The 12743-nt window shown below is 41.5% G+C and overlaps 1 protein-coding gene across 29 annotated transcripts in view; it reads left to right on the top strand.

The window, feature by feature from the left end:
- Positions 1-12743, top strand: part of EPB41L3 (erythrocyte membrane protein band 4.1 like 3) — a 142130-nt gene that overhangs the window by 91894 nt on the left and 37493 nt on the right. For all 29 annotated transcript variants that reach the window (XM_074899161.1, XM_074899155.1, XM_074899152.1 and 26 more), the window contains exons 4-5: positions 9151-9255; positions 11558-11600. In XM_074899161.1, the coding sequence (XP_074755262.1) occupies positions 9151-9255; positions 11558-11600 (148 nt within the window). The remainder of the gene's footprint in view (positions 1-9150; positions 9256-11557; positions 11601-12743) is intronic.

Raw genomic sequence — 12743 nt, 5'->3', positions numbered from 1 at the left:
TAATTTGGTTTGATGCCAGAATCAGGACTAGGTCACCAATCTTCTTACTGGGATTTAACAGCCCCCTGGGTTTTTTTTAGATTAGTGCTAGCTTTTCAGGATTGCAAGCTCAAACGGCATTAAAGAAGGTTGCCCCTGATAAAAACTATGTCATGTTATACAATGTCATTGACACTTGCTGCAGGTATGTAATATGTATTTATCTAAATAGTTGTATTACATCCTTGGGAGATAGGTGTCAGAAAGGTTATTTTCAGGAATGGTAATACATTTCAATATGCTTTATTACAATAAATATCAATAAGCTGATAAATTGTAGTACTACTGCGATGGGGAAAAAAAGAAAATGATCAGTTGTCACTATATGTTAAAACACCTTATAGTCTACTGTAAGTTTTCTTATGTGTTTATTCATATGTCCAGAGCAGTATGGGATAGAGTTCTAAATTAAAAAGCAGAGATAGGCAAAATACTATTGCAGGTTTTATTTCAAACTATTAGAACATATTAGTCCCCTACTGGGATGTATATGCAGGTTAACCCATTAAAAAGTTAATAAAGAAAGAAGCTTTCAGGCAAGGCATTTTCTTATATGAAATATATTCACATTGGAAAAAAAAAAGTCTCTTTAACACAGCTTTTATTCAACCAATTCTTTCTGAAATTGCCTAGTTCTTAGTTCTCCCCGCATTTGGATAAATTGTTTATTCAGTAGATTGTATTTGGAATTGTGACCTGGGACATCTCCAAATACAGTTTACCACTGAAGCATGTAAAAGATTAAATGGTACTTTCATTTGAGAACCAAAAAATGAATAAAATGAATGTGTTTTGGTTTGAACCTTTTGTTTTCGTTGCCTGTATCTTTTTTGACACCTGAAAGGCTGACGGAAAAATCTTGTTCAGTATCTCCTACACATGCTGGCGAACTGCTTATAGACTAGATGAGGGTATCGTGTCCATCCAAGGGATACATGTGTCCTCATAAATGGTTGTTTGTAATATTCTGCATACGTCAAACCCAAGATTTTCCCCTAAGAAACATAAAATAGTTGGAGTAAAAAGACAATATGAGTTAATTTCTTTTACCTTTAAACTTTTTTCTGTTTGTCAGTGGGAGAGGGGAGTAGGGTATTTGCTGTTTGTTTTGTCATTCTCTATATCTTACTGATGTCTTTGGTGTACAACGTTGTACTGATAACTTCAGCAAAGTTTTTTTCCATAGCAGAAGTTACTTCCTTCAAAATGTTTAATGTAATGCCTGGAACATCACTCTCAACACACTGAACTTTCAGATGAACTAAATGTTGATATTTCTGGAACTGCCAATGCCATTTTCAGCAAGCACAGCAGGGGATGTAGGGTGCCTAAATTCGTGTGGTTAAGTCGTGTTATGCTTTTAAAAGTTCTCATCCTGCAAGTTATATGTCGCCTGTAAGATATACTTCAGTAAACCAGAGGAAAACTTGCTGATTTTCTGTCAATTAACACTCCAGGAAAGATTCTCCATCCTATTCTTCTTCCCGGATGCTCCCCATGTAGCTTCCTGCTGAGGACTTCAGTTGAGAAATTATAGATTTAAAGAAATTCAGGGTGTATTTTGTCTTCTGTCACCTTTCTCCTTCATCTTCTTATCCCCATGTGGAGAAACTATGCAGAAGTATAAACAGCACAAAAGCAAATCCTTTGAAAATGCAAATTACAGATGTGTAGAAGTGAAATGAAGTTAGACTTCTTAGGAATTACTTCTTCTGTTTATGTTCCTTGGGGAAAATAAACCTTCTGCTATTTTTTTTCATCTTCCAATCAAAATTTGTTTAAAAAACCCCATATTCTCCCTACTTGGAAATTTTCTGGTCTGAAGTGCTGTGATTAGCTTCTAGAATTTCTCAGTTCAGCCCTTCGTATCTTGACCAGCTCAAACTCTTTCAGGAAGAACATGGGAAATGTCATAGTATGTAGATTTTTATTTCATTCACAGGTAAAAATGCACTTCTTACCAGAGTAACTGTATGAGTTTAGAACCTATTAACTGACTCTCCGTAGACAGAAAAGTGTTGTAAGGTGGTCACCAGCTCCTCTGAATTTGGAACCACATGGAACGTTCACTTACAAAATTGCATACGTTTGTGTGCGCACGTATTATGTGCATTAAATTAGGCACATATTTGCCTATGCATATTAAGTTTTGACATAGATGTGATGCTCAGATCCCTCCCCCAGAAATGGGGTTCCCAGTACAAAAGTCATCTTCGAAGCTTGCATATAGTTGATCGCTTTAGCTTGCAAGTAATGACTGTGCAAGTAATGTTTTTCTGGGATTGGGCATATTTTTGTGCAAATTGGGTAATTCACGAGGAAAGAATGAGAAAACGTGTTCTGAGGAGGCTGGAATTCAGCAACTCGGAGACTCAGCTGGGGGAATTTGTGGAAAGAGAGTGCTCACTGTGTCCTGACAACCAGTTAATTATTTACAGTTGTCCGTGTTGGAAGAATAATTGCAGAAGCTGCAATGTGGGGATGGAGGAACTTCCCCTTGTGTATGCTAGTTATTTGTTGCCATATACATTTTAACTTTTATGGGTGTTTTCCTCGCATTTGTGCAGAGGAGACAACCACAGTGTTGACCAAAATTGCGTTTTGCGAGTTATTTAAATCAAAACAGTAAAACGAAATAAAATCACCGCTCTGGACACAATAGGAATATTTTTCATTATGCACATTGTAAATGAAAAAATCAGCCAATAATTCCCCCCCAGAAGGAATGAGGGAAAAGGAAGAGGTTAGTATGGCCACATGCCAAAATACATTACAGCATGCAAGGCTAGGGCCAGCCCACACGTTGATACAGTGCATTGTTAAGATCCGTTGGAAAGTGCAAATGCTAATTAGGAATGCAAACCAGATAACCTCAACATCACTTAAAGTCCAATTATTCTTACCGGCATTTCGTGATACTAATCTGTTTGTCCTTCTTCCAGCAGTCGTGCCCAACGAGAGTTATTACAGTAATTGTACAGAGTTTAACGCCAGGCTAGTGCTAGTGTAGCGTTGCTTTCTGGAAGCTTGACAGCTTTTCTGAGAAAAGCGGCAGTGTCGTGTTTGCATATATATTTGTGCAGAAAGATATATGCTAACGCTTTCCATGTAAAATCCAGATCCGCAGCTGGGATACTTGTCCATCTTGCTGTGCTCCTTGACTGAACAGAGAGGTGAAGTTTCAATCCATTGGGGTGCCCTGACCTTGCAGTTACTGTGCTGTGGAGATGATGGTTATTGGTGACAAAAATTAATCCCGTTACAGCTGTTTGGCTGTGGGACTCTTTCTCTCTTTAGCTTTTCCCTTGCCTGTAAAATTCAGACTGAATGTGATCTCTTGTAATTGCTTTCAGATGGGAGGGGCATACCTGCATGCTGCAGACAGCCCTTGCTCAGCATTTTGCATCCACATGAGGCTGCAGCATCAGATGCAAAAATAGAACTGCTCCAAATTGCGACACTTAAGAGTTTGCAGTAGCTTTCATTTCTAGGAAGCTGAGAGGGCTGTTTGCTGTTCATGCTAGTTTTCTATTAGTGAGAGGAAGGTAGTCTGCTCATGAGTAAAAATAGACTGTGAGAGTAGACTAACACTCTACACTTTTTAATCAGGTACAGGATGATTAACCCCTTAGCACCTGCAGAGGTGCACAGGGAGCCTAGTATCACAGCTGTGGTGGTTGGAAGGGCAGGGATAGTCCCTAATTTGAGCAAGGTAATGGCTGGCACTGGGTCAGCCTGGCCAATGCCTTGAAACCCTCTGAGAACAGAGGCTCCTTGGCCTTGCTGAGATACCGGTCCCAGTGCAGCATTGCCTTCCAGGGAGAAGTCTGCCAGACAGAGGGTTGGTTTTGGTCTGGAATAAGCCTGAGTGGTGACAGGTCCTTAGCACGGGCATCTCTCTGCTGGAACAAAGCTAGAGAAGACGTCTCCTCTGGTAGGGTGGAGGTTACCCAGCAAGCAGAGGTGTGTTGTTCAAGGTGAGGGTGCATCAGAAGAGAGGCTCAGGCTGCATCACCAATGTGGGTGCCAAAATGCCCCGCAGGAAGATTGCAAATGTCATGTTTCAGGGGCAGGACAGGATTGCCAAATCGGGAGCCACAGCAGCTTGAAGGAGACGTTTCTGAGAGATTGTGCCTCCTGCTGTGAGACAGCCAAGCCTATACTCTTGCAGAGAAGCAAAATTTGTCTCTCAGAGATGGCAGTTCTGGATCCTCATAAATTTTGTTCTGGCGCAACTGTCTTCCAGTCTGGGAAGCACCATCCAGCACGTAATATTTTAAATATCTCACGAAATAGCAAAGAGGGTTGCTGGGATCTTACTAACGTTTGCATGACAAGGAAGTTGTTGGTTGGTTGTTTCCCACGTAATTTTCCTCATTCCTTATCACAGTACAGTAACATACGGTTTTGGTAGCTTGATTGCTGCAATATAGAGTTTATGAGTAGGGTCCTGATGGACAAGGTGAACAAGAGTCAGCGACGTGCCCTGGTGGCACAGAAGGCAAGTGCCATCCTGGATGGTGTTGCCAGCAGATGAAAGGAGGTCATCCTTCCCCACTGCTCAGCTCCTGGAGTGCTGGGTCCAGTTTTGGGCTCCCTGGTACAAGGGAGACATGAACGTACCGGAGTCCAACGAGGGGCCACGAAGATGATGAAGGGCCTGGAGCATCTCTTCTATGAGGACAGGCTGAGAGCTGGAACTGTTCAACCCGGAAAAGAGAAGGCTCAGGTGGATCTTATCAATGTGTATCAATGTATGATGGGAGGGTTAAACAAGACAGAGCCAGGCTGTGGTCACTGATATCCATTTGCCAGGACAAAGAGGCAAGGGGTGCAAAGTGAAATACAGGAATTTCCATTTAAACAGAATTAAAAATCATTTTTACTATGAGGGTGGTCAGACACTGGCAGAGGTTGCCCACACAGGCTGTGGAGTCTCGATCCTTGGAGATATTCAAAACTCAAGTGGACATGATACTCAGCTACCTGCTCTAGGTGGTCCTGCTTGAGCAGGGGTAGGTGGACTAGGCAGTCTCCAAAGGTACCTGCCAGCCTCAACCAGTCTCTGATTCTGTGATTATATTAATGTGCAATACATATTTTGTAGCTGAAGTGATAATGTATCTATAACAAAGGCTTGCATTTTTTTCACTTTAATAATACTCATTTTTCATAAATACTTTACAGCTTAGGGCTTAATCATAATAAAAGAAAACTTTCTAATTATTTTTCTGATTGAGAAGTACCAGACATTGTACCCAAATGTTCGCCAATGAGAATAATTGACTTTATAATAATCTTGTTATCCAGGCAGAGCTAAGATGGAAGTACTTGCTTTTGAGCTCCTCACTGTCAGTGATGTATTAAGGGTTATCTTGGTCTGGTGATCCTGTAAGGGGAGGAGAGTGTGATGGAGGGATATGGGCTGAAGAAGCTGGCATGGAGAGGTTTGAGCATGGACTGTTTCTGGAGAAGACAGTTAGGGGAGAGGTGAGCCTTTTGTGGCCTTGGACTCCTGAGGAGGGAGAAGTTCAGCTCCAAAACCAAGGAGAAGCTGGTGAGGAGAGAGGCTGCTTCTCCTCTCCCTTGCGTGTGGGAATTGCTGGCGGGTGCAGGCTTGCCAAGTTTGCTGCTGCTGGCTCCTTTCACTGGGAGCTTGACCAGGAGGCTGTTTATTCCCATTGCAGCTTCAAGCAAGAACCCTGGTCTTTATAGAGCTGCAGGGAGGAGGCTGTGAAAAGCGTAAAGTTTTTGCTCACATGCTTTTGTACTTATTTATACTATTCAATCTATGTTTTGAATTCTCTGTGTTGTCTTGATTTCCCAAAGCTTAAGCAAAGTGTCCCTTTTTCCACATCTGCACATTTCATTTCATCCCATTCATGCCTGAAAAATAGCTAAGAATATTTCTGGAGGAGACTCTTGCCATATTTACCTTTCAGAAAAACTTCATTTACAGGGCCAGTACTTCGTAGCATGAAGTCTGACATTTTTGTAATTTTTTTTTATTCATGTCGTTTGAACTACTGAGAATTAATTGGCATTTTTGGCATTAAGTTGTGATCCACAGTAACCAGCAGACTGTCAGTCTTAGAATTGTCACCCCAAAATGGTGGAAAGCAAAGGTTTAGGATGGTGTTGAGAAGCTGTAGGAATTTGTAACTTCACCTTTCTCTCCTCCTCCCATTCTCTCCCCACCATAGCAGTGATACCCGTGCCTTGTGTGCCATGCTTATTTGGGCACACAGTAAAATGAAAGCAATTAACAAGAGCATAGGAGGTCTGTTCAGTTGCTTTAATTATATGTTCCTAACTAAACCTCTTAATTTCCCATGGATTTATGGAGTAGCTTCCCCTGACTGTCATTCTGTGCAATGATGTTTCAGAAGGAGAGTGTGCATGCTCATGCCACGTGGGTACAAAGCAACAATGCTGCATATACACAGGGGCACGAGGATTTCTTTTGGTCTTTGCATTAGGAGGCTCCTCTGCCAGACAGCCTCCACTCCCCAGATGATGGGAGCTCTCTAAATTCTTTTCTAATGGGTCAGCTCTGACCTGGCAAGAGCCGCTCAGGGGCAGCAGTGAGGCTGCAATGTGAAGCTTGTGTCTGGACACTGATGGGCATTTCTATGGACAGTGTCAAGGGAAGTGGTCCTGGTAAAGCTTCTCCTCAACCATCACCAGTTCACACCTGGTGTCTGGTGAAGAGAGGACCCCGGCCAGGAAGGGCTGTCAGTTATACATGGTATTTCTGACGACCTCTCACAGCACTGACTGGGTTTTCCCATATCCTGATGCAGCAGGAATCTTGTGGAAAGCAGCCAAGTGCAACTTGGGCATCTTCGTACAGGAGGAGGAGGATACATTTTGTCACAGACAAAAAATGAGCCATGCAAATTATTTCAGGCTTGACATACTTACTCTCAATTGACTGCAATGCATAGCCAAACAAGAATTCCTGAGTGTTGGGTTTTTTTGTTCGTTGGTTGGTTTTTATTTCAGCACCACCTCACAGAACTGTTTCCTGCAGTTCCCTGTCAGAGCACTATACCTTGCAGCTGCTAGTTACTATTTCTCAAAGCTGACATCTGTGTAGACAACATGGATCAGCCACATAAAACAACTCTTGTGTTGGCCTTATCTGACTCTTAAGAGGACATCGAAGTGTCACAATTCAAATACATGTAAATGGTGCAGTGGTGCAGACATAGTGTTTCTCAAAGCAGGTATCCTCTAGAGCTAACCTGCTTATTTCTCTCCATTTAGTACAACTGCCTGGTTTGTTATCAAGTAGAAAAGCAAGTAATCTGGCAAAATACAGCATTGCTTGCTTATAGCAGAAATGTGACTATTTTGACTTGAAGGCTTTGAGTTGGTTCCTTTCTGCACCAGTAATGAGATCTTTTTTATCTACCTTATCCCCTCCATAGAGCATCAAGTATAAAACCACCAACCTCTTACTTTCTACTTCCAGGTTTGGGGCGTGAAGAATTAACTAAACATTTGTTTGACATTATAAAGGAGCTCGTGTATATTTATGTTTCCTACTACAGGGTGGAAAACGTGACAAGCAGAACAAGGCCCTAGAGCTGTTTGCTCAAATGATGCTGGAAGATGCAGTAAATGAGATTACAGCAATAGGCTTGCAATGCACTTCTGTGCTTGTTTTTTTTTTCTCAGCTGGAAAAACACTTGTTAGACTCTATCAGCCACACTCTTCAGTTTCCTCATCGATAAAAACGTAGAGGATATTTCCCTACTTCATTTCTAATATGCTATCAGAGCCCCAGTAGAAATACCAAATTTAACATAAATTAGGTTATGCCACACAACTCCCTCCATTATCTCTCGTAATGTTTTCACAGGGTGTTAGGCAGCAACCCTCAATTCTTTTATGGGTTTTTTTTTTTCCCTCTTGGCTTGCTTACCACTTCTAAAATAGTTTGAGGCCAGCGTTGGGCTCCATGGGTTTGTTGGCATAGCTGTGTCAGCTTGGATTGCAAAATATCCACCCCGCTGGCCAAGGCTGCTGGGCTGGCAGCGTGGTCCGAGCGAAGCTCTGTCAGTGGTGAAGCATAAATTCAGATGCGGCGTTCTCTCTCCTTTTTTGTGTCAGCCTGCTGTGTTGCATTTGACGAAAGTAGTGTATTTCAAGTCTCCTTCAAGTCAAGTGTGTGCTACAGATAAATGAAATGTGGTGCTGACATCAACTAAAATATGTATGCACGTGCTTGAAATAAAGTTGGGAGATTTCTTCCTTTAGCTGAGTTGCACTTGGGGAAGCAGTCAGTGATGAAACAGTGGCCCAAATAATTTTGAATTGTTTATCATAATATCATAATGTCAAAGTTGGCAGGTGTAGGTTATAAAGAGGACATTTCTGTCTGCATTTTTTTTTTTGAGCTTTTTATCTCAGTGTCGCATATAAGGCTGAGAACTAGGTTGACCTGAATTTTTACTGTCCAACATGAGAGATACTACGAAGCTTCTGCTAAGGTCTCTGGCTGTTGACAGTGAGAGATCTTCTCATTTAACCTGTTAGCAGTAAAGAAGGTTAGTGGGACACTAGAAAGCTGCTTTCTTACCCAGCTGCATTCCCAGTGAGATACTAGGCTCTTGAGTGATTTCAGTAGATGGCGTTACTGGGTTTCCCTGTATATTAGGCGAAAAAGGATCTTGGAGTCAGTCCACATTGTTGCTGAAGCAGTATCTCCACGTTTCTTTTTTTCCTCCAGTGGATCACCCCCCAGTCACACCTCTGATAGTCCATGACCAGGAATTGTTGCTACTCTTGCACACAAAGAACACTCCAGTTTGCTGAGATACAACCTTGGCATATGTTTGAAGTTGCCATTTCTGAAAGGCAGAAGAGACCTTCTCACTGAAACTTGAAAAATGACATGTATTGACTTATTTTTAACTCTGCAAGAAAACTTAACTTTTATGAAAAGCAGTTTTGACCCATTCAGTAGATTCTCATGGAGCTTCAGGTCAATAGGTTTGAAAAATGGATGAGTTGAATTAAATTGCTTTGGAGTTATTGAGTAAAAAGAGAAGGCATTATTTTAATGCTTATAGATGATTTTTTTTCCTGTTCATTTCCCACAGAAACGTTCGAGAGGCCAAGTGCTATTCGACAAAGTCTGCGAGCATCTGAACCTTTTGGAAAAAGACTACTTTGGGCTAACATACAGAGACACAGAAAACCAAAAGGTAACCCACAAAACTGCAGCTGGCCTTTGACATGTGAACATCAGAGCTCCCTGAGACACCCTCTAGGCAGTTGCAAAAAGTCCAGAAGTTGTTTTTGTCTTCCTTGCCAAGTTCCACAGACATAGCTTGAGCTATCGTTTTTTGTAACTCTACTTCTTGAGAGCATCCCTAGTGTTTCCTTGGCTTCCTTCTGTGCTGGCTATTTATGACATAAAAGTAGTTAATCATATAGCTGGTTCTCTTTCTAGTATGATTTATTTCATTACTGCTGTAGCTGAAAGTCAGATTTACATTCATAGATACACTACTAAACATATAATACTAAAATATGGCTTAATAATACTGTTGTTGGGATACAGATAGCCAGGAGTTTATTGACTGCTCCTGCTAACTGCTAAGATAAAGTAAGGCTTTAAGTCTTGACTTACTTTATCTTAGCATTATTGTTGATTTGGCTAAAGACATTAGCCTTCAGAAGCATTTGGTAGCGATAGTGAATCACATTCTGCTTGTCTGCATCTCAACATTGGTATTAAATAAGCTGTGTATTAACACTGTCCAAGATGATCTAATTTGCAGGTGAGATATATATATTGTTTTGGACACATTATGAAGGGAGCATCAAAGGATCATTTAAAATATGCTGTGTGATTTTGGCACTTTAAGATAAATATTTTGCAACAAACCAGTAACAAAACTTCTTAGCAATATGTGCAGTAGCCTAGCAGAGCTCACCAGGTGAAGTATTTGTTCTTTGCACGGCCTGAAAGGTCTTCCTTGATGGAGCTGGAGCTGCTACTACTTCTTTAGCTGTTTATATCTTCTGAGAACAACAGTTGTATTTTCTGGACTTGCCTTTGTTTCAGTTAGATATGATACAAAAGAAATCAGTCTTTTTGTCTCTCTTTTCCCCTTTCTTTACAGATTTCTACATAGGAGGATTTTGCTTCTGATTCAGAAAATCACTTAAGCAGACACTTGGTCCATGCTAGTGCAAGATAACGCTTTAGCATATGCTTAATTTTGAGTTGTGGTAAAAGTTAGGCAGGTGTTTAAGTGCGTTTGCAGATAGGTGCTCTTTCCTGTACTGGAAAGAGAGGAATGTATTCATTATTAGCAGGTGGTTCAGAAGCGCTAAACATTTATAGATCACCGCTTACTTTACAAAGCTAAACAGCTAAGAGAATAACTTCCTGTCACCACATATGTTGATCAATAAGATGCATAGTTTTAATGTCAAAGTACTTAGCTATTCACCTCCACCCTCTACCAGATAACTTTCAGCCAGACAATATATGTGCCCACATCACATCTCATCTTTGAAAATAGAAATCCTGATGGTTATTTAATTTCTTGGTGCACAGTGTGCTTTCATGCCAGGAATAGCTGGAGCTCTTCAGGCTCATGTTTTGCACCACAGACCAGGTTTGGACAGCTGCGAAGTGGTTGTTTTTGTTGGGGGGAGATTGTTGTGTTCTGCTGGTTTGATATTTCTTTGGTATTTTTTTTTCTCTGATACATTTGTTTATCTGTCTTTGGAGAAATTGGAACTTCCCTTGGGGAAGAGAACTTTTTGTTCTGGGCTATGTGACGCATTTTAAATAATAATTTATTCTATTATTAGATAATAATAATTCTATTAGAGGACAAGGCAGCAGTGGCACTAAGAGACCCCAAGCTGCTGCACACCTCTTCATCTGCTCCTTGGCAACCATGGAGTAGTAACACATTGCTGTGATAATTCCCCCACCTCCTTGGCAGAGGTTTTGTCTTGCATAGTCACTGGCCTCTGCACAATGTGGATGGTTCTGCCTCTGGTTTTTCTCCATGCTTCCTCTGCCCTGGGGAGCCCTTCATGCCTGTGCCAGGAAGCAAATGGGACAGTGCCCTACACCACGCTTGCTTATCCTCTAGAAAGGCTTTTCAGCCCTTCCAGGATTAGAGAAAAAAACCCCAACCAACCAACCAAAAACCTTCTTAACAAGCTTGTAGAAATTTAATTTTCCCAGAAGATACTCTGGAAAACCATTTATGTGGATCTATTTTGCTAATTTCTTTGGTTTTTTGTTGGTTTTTTTTTAAACTTCAAACCATTCAACCCCTTAATATCTGGGAAGGTTAATAAAAATCTGAATTCTACCTAGGGCCACATCTTAAAAGTTATCCCTGCCTACTGCTGCTCCAAGCAGAAAGGGCTGACAGACCTTTGTGTGTTCTAGCTTTGACTCATAACACCATTTTTAAAAGAATGTTTATTGTGTTTTCTAATTCAAATTGAAAAAAGGAAACATTTTCTTTGCAGAATTGGTTGGACCCTGCCAAGGAAATCAAGAAGCAGATCCGAAGTAAGTTTGTTATCATTTTGTGTGTTTATTTCAGGGTGTCTGGAAAGCTTTCATTCTGGTGTATCTGGACCCCAAAAATCTGCACAGAAAAGTCTTGGTGTTCGTGAAGGCGTCGAACCCCTGTGTCATTGAGCAGGGATGCAAGAGTCAGAGGGGGCTCCCCAGCATGCAAGTGGGGCATCACGGGCACCGTGCGCCCGTCACTGCCCAGCCCTCTGATCCTAAAGGGCTGGGGTCACTCGCCGCTCTTGGGTCAAAGGGCCTGTTCCACCAGGGTGCCCCCAGCACTAGGGACTAGGCAGCCCCCCTCTCCCCAGCCCCACTGCCCCCAGGGTGAGGGGAGAGGCGGGACAGTGCCACAGCCCCCTTCTTGGTGTCTTGCCCCAGGAGAGCATGCTTCCTCCAGGGTGACAAAGCCTATTTCACAGTCGTCTTTTGCAATCTATCCTGAGTCTCTGGCAAAGGAATCACCTGCATCTTTTAGGTGTTTTGCCCCATAATGAGTGCCGGCGGTTGCTGAGACTCGTTACACATGAACTTGCGTTGCTGAAAACAACTTGACATTTGCAGAGATGCAAAAACCTGAAGTCTGACATTAAGCAACATAACCTTAGGGACTGGGCCAAGTATATAAATTATTTCTTTGCATTACTGATATTTATATCATAGCCAGGATCACTGCTTCTGCTTTATACTGAAATACTTCACTGATGCAAAGATAGCACTCTTACCTAAAATATCTTTCCTTCCCATGTTTCAAAAGCTTGAACTTTGCTCCTAAAAGGACCACTCAATTCACAGAGAACCAGTCAATTTTCTGCTTCTTATGAATATTTTTAAAAACTGGGTTGTTAAATTTAGCTTCTGCTACATTAGAAATTCAAAAGCCTCTCAAAGGAAAACTTCATCAAGACTGCCAGACTCAAAATTTGACCTGCCTTTTTTTTGCCCCCCTCACCTATATTATTTATATGTTTGTGTATGTGACTTCTCTGGGCAGGAAAGCTCAGTAGTTTTTTCTTTGTTTTGAAAATGATCTCTTCTAGCACTTGTGTTTTCACAAGCAAGTACATCTGGCATTTCACATTTGTTGGGTCAGGTCTGGCAAATGAATTGCTTTCCTCTCCAAGATTCAAAGGGTTA

Source organism: Athene noctua, chromosome 2 (genome assembly GCF_965140245.1).
Source record: "Athene noctua chromosome 2, bAthNoc1.hap1.1, whole genome shotgun sequence".
Classification (NCBI taxonomy): Eukaryota; Metazoa; Chordata; class Aves; order Strigiformes; family Strigidae; genus Athene; species Athene noctua.
Note: the sequence above shows the minus strand (reverse complement) of the source record. Positions and strands in the feature narration are given on the sequence as shown.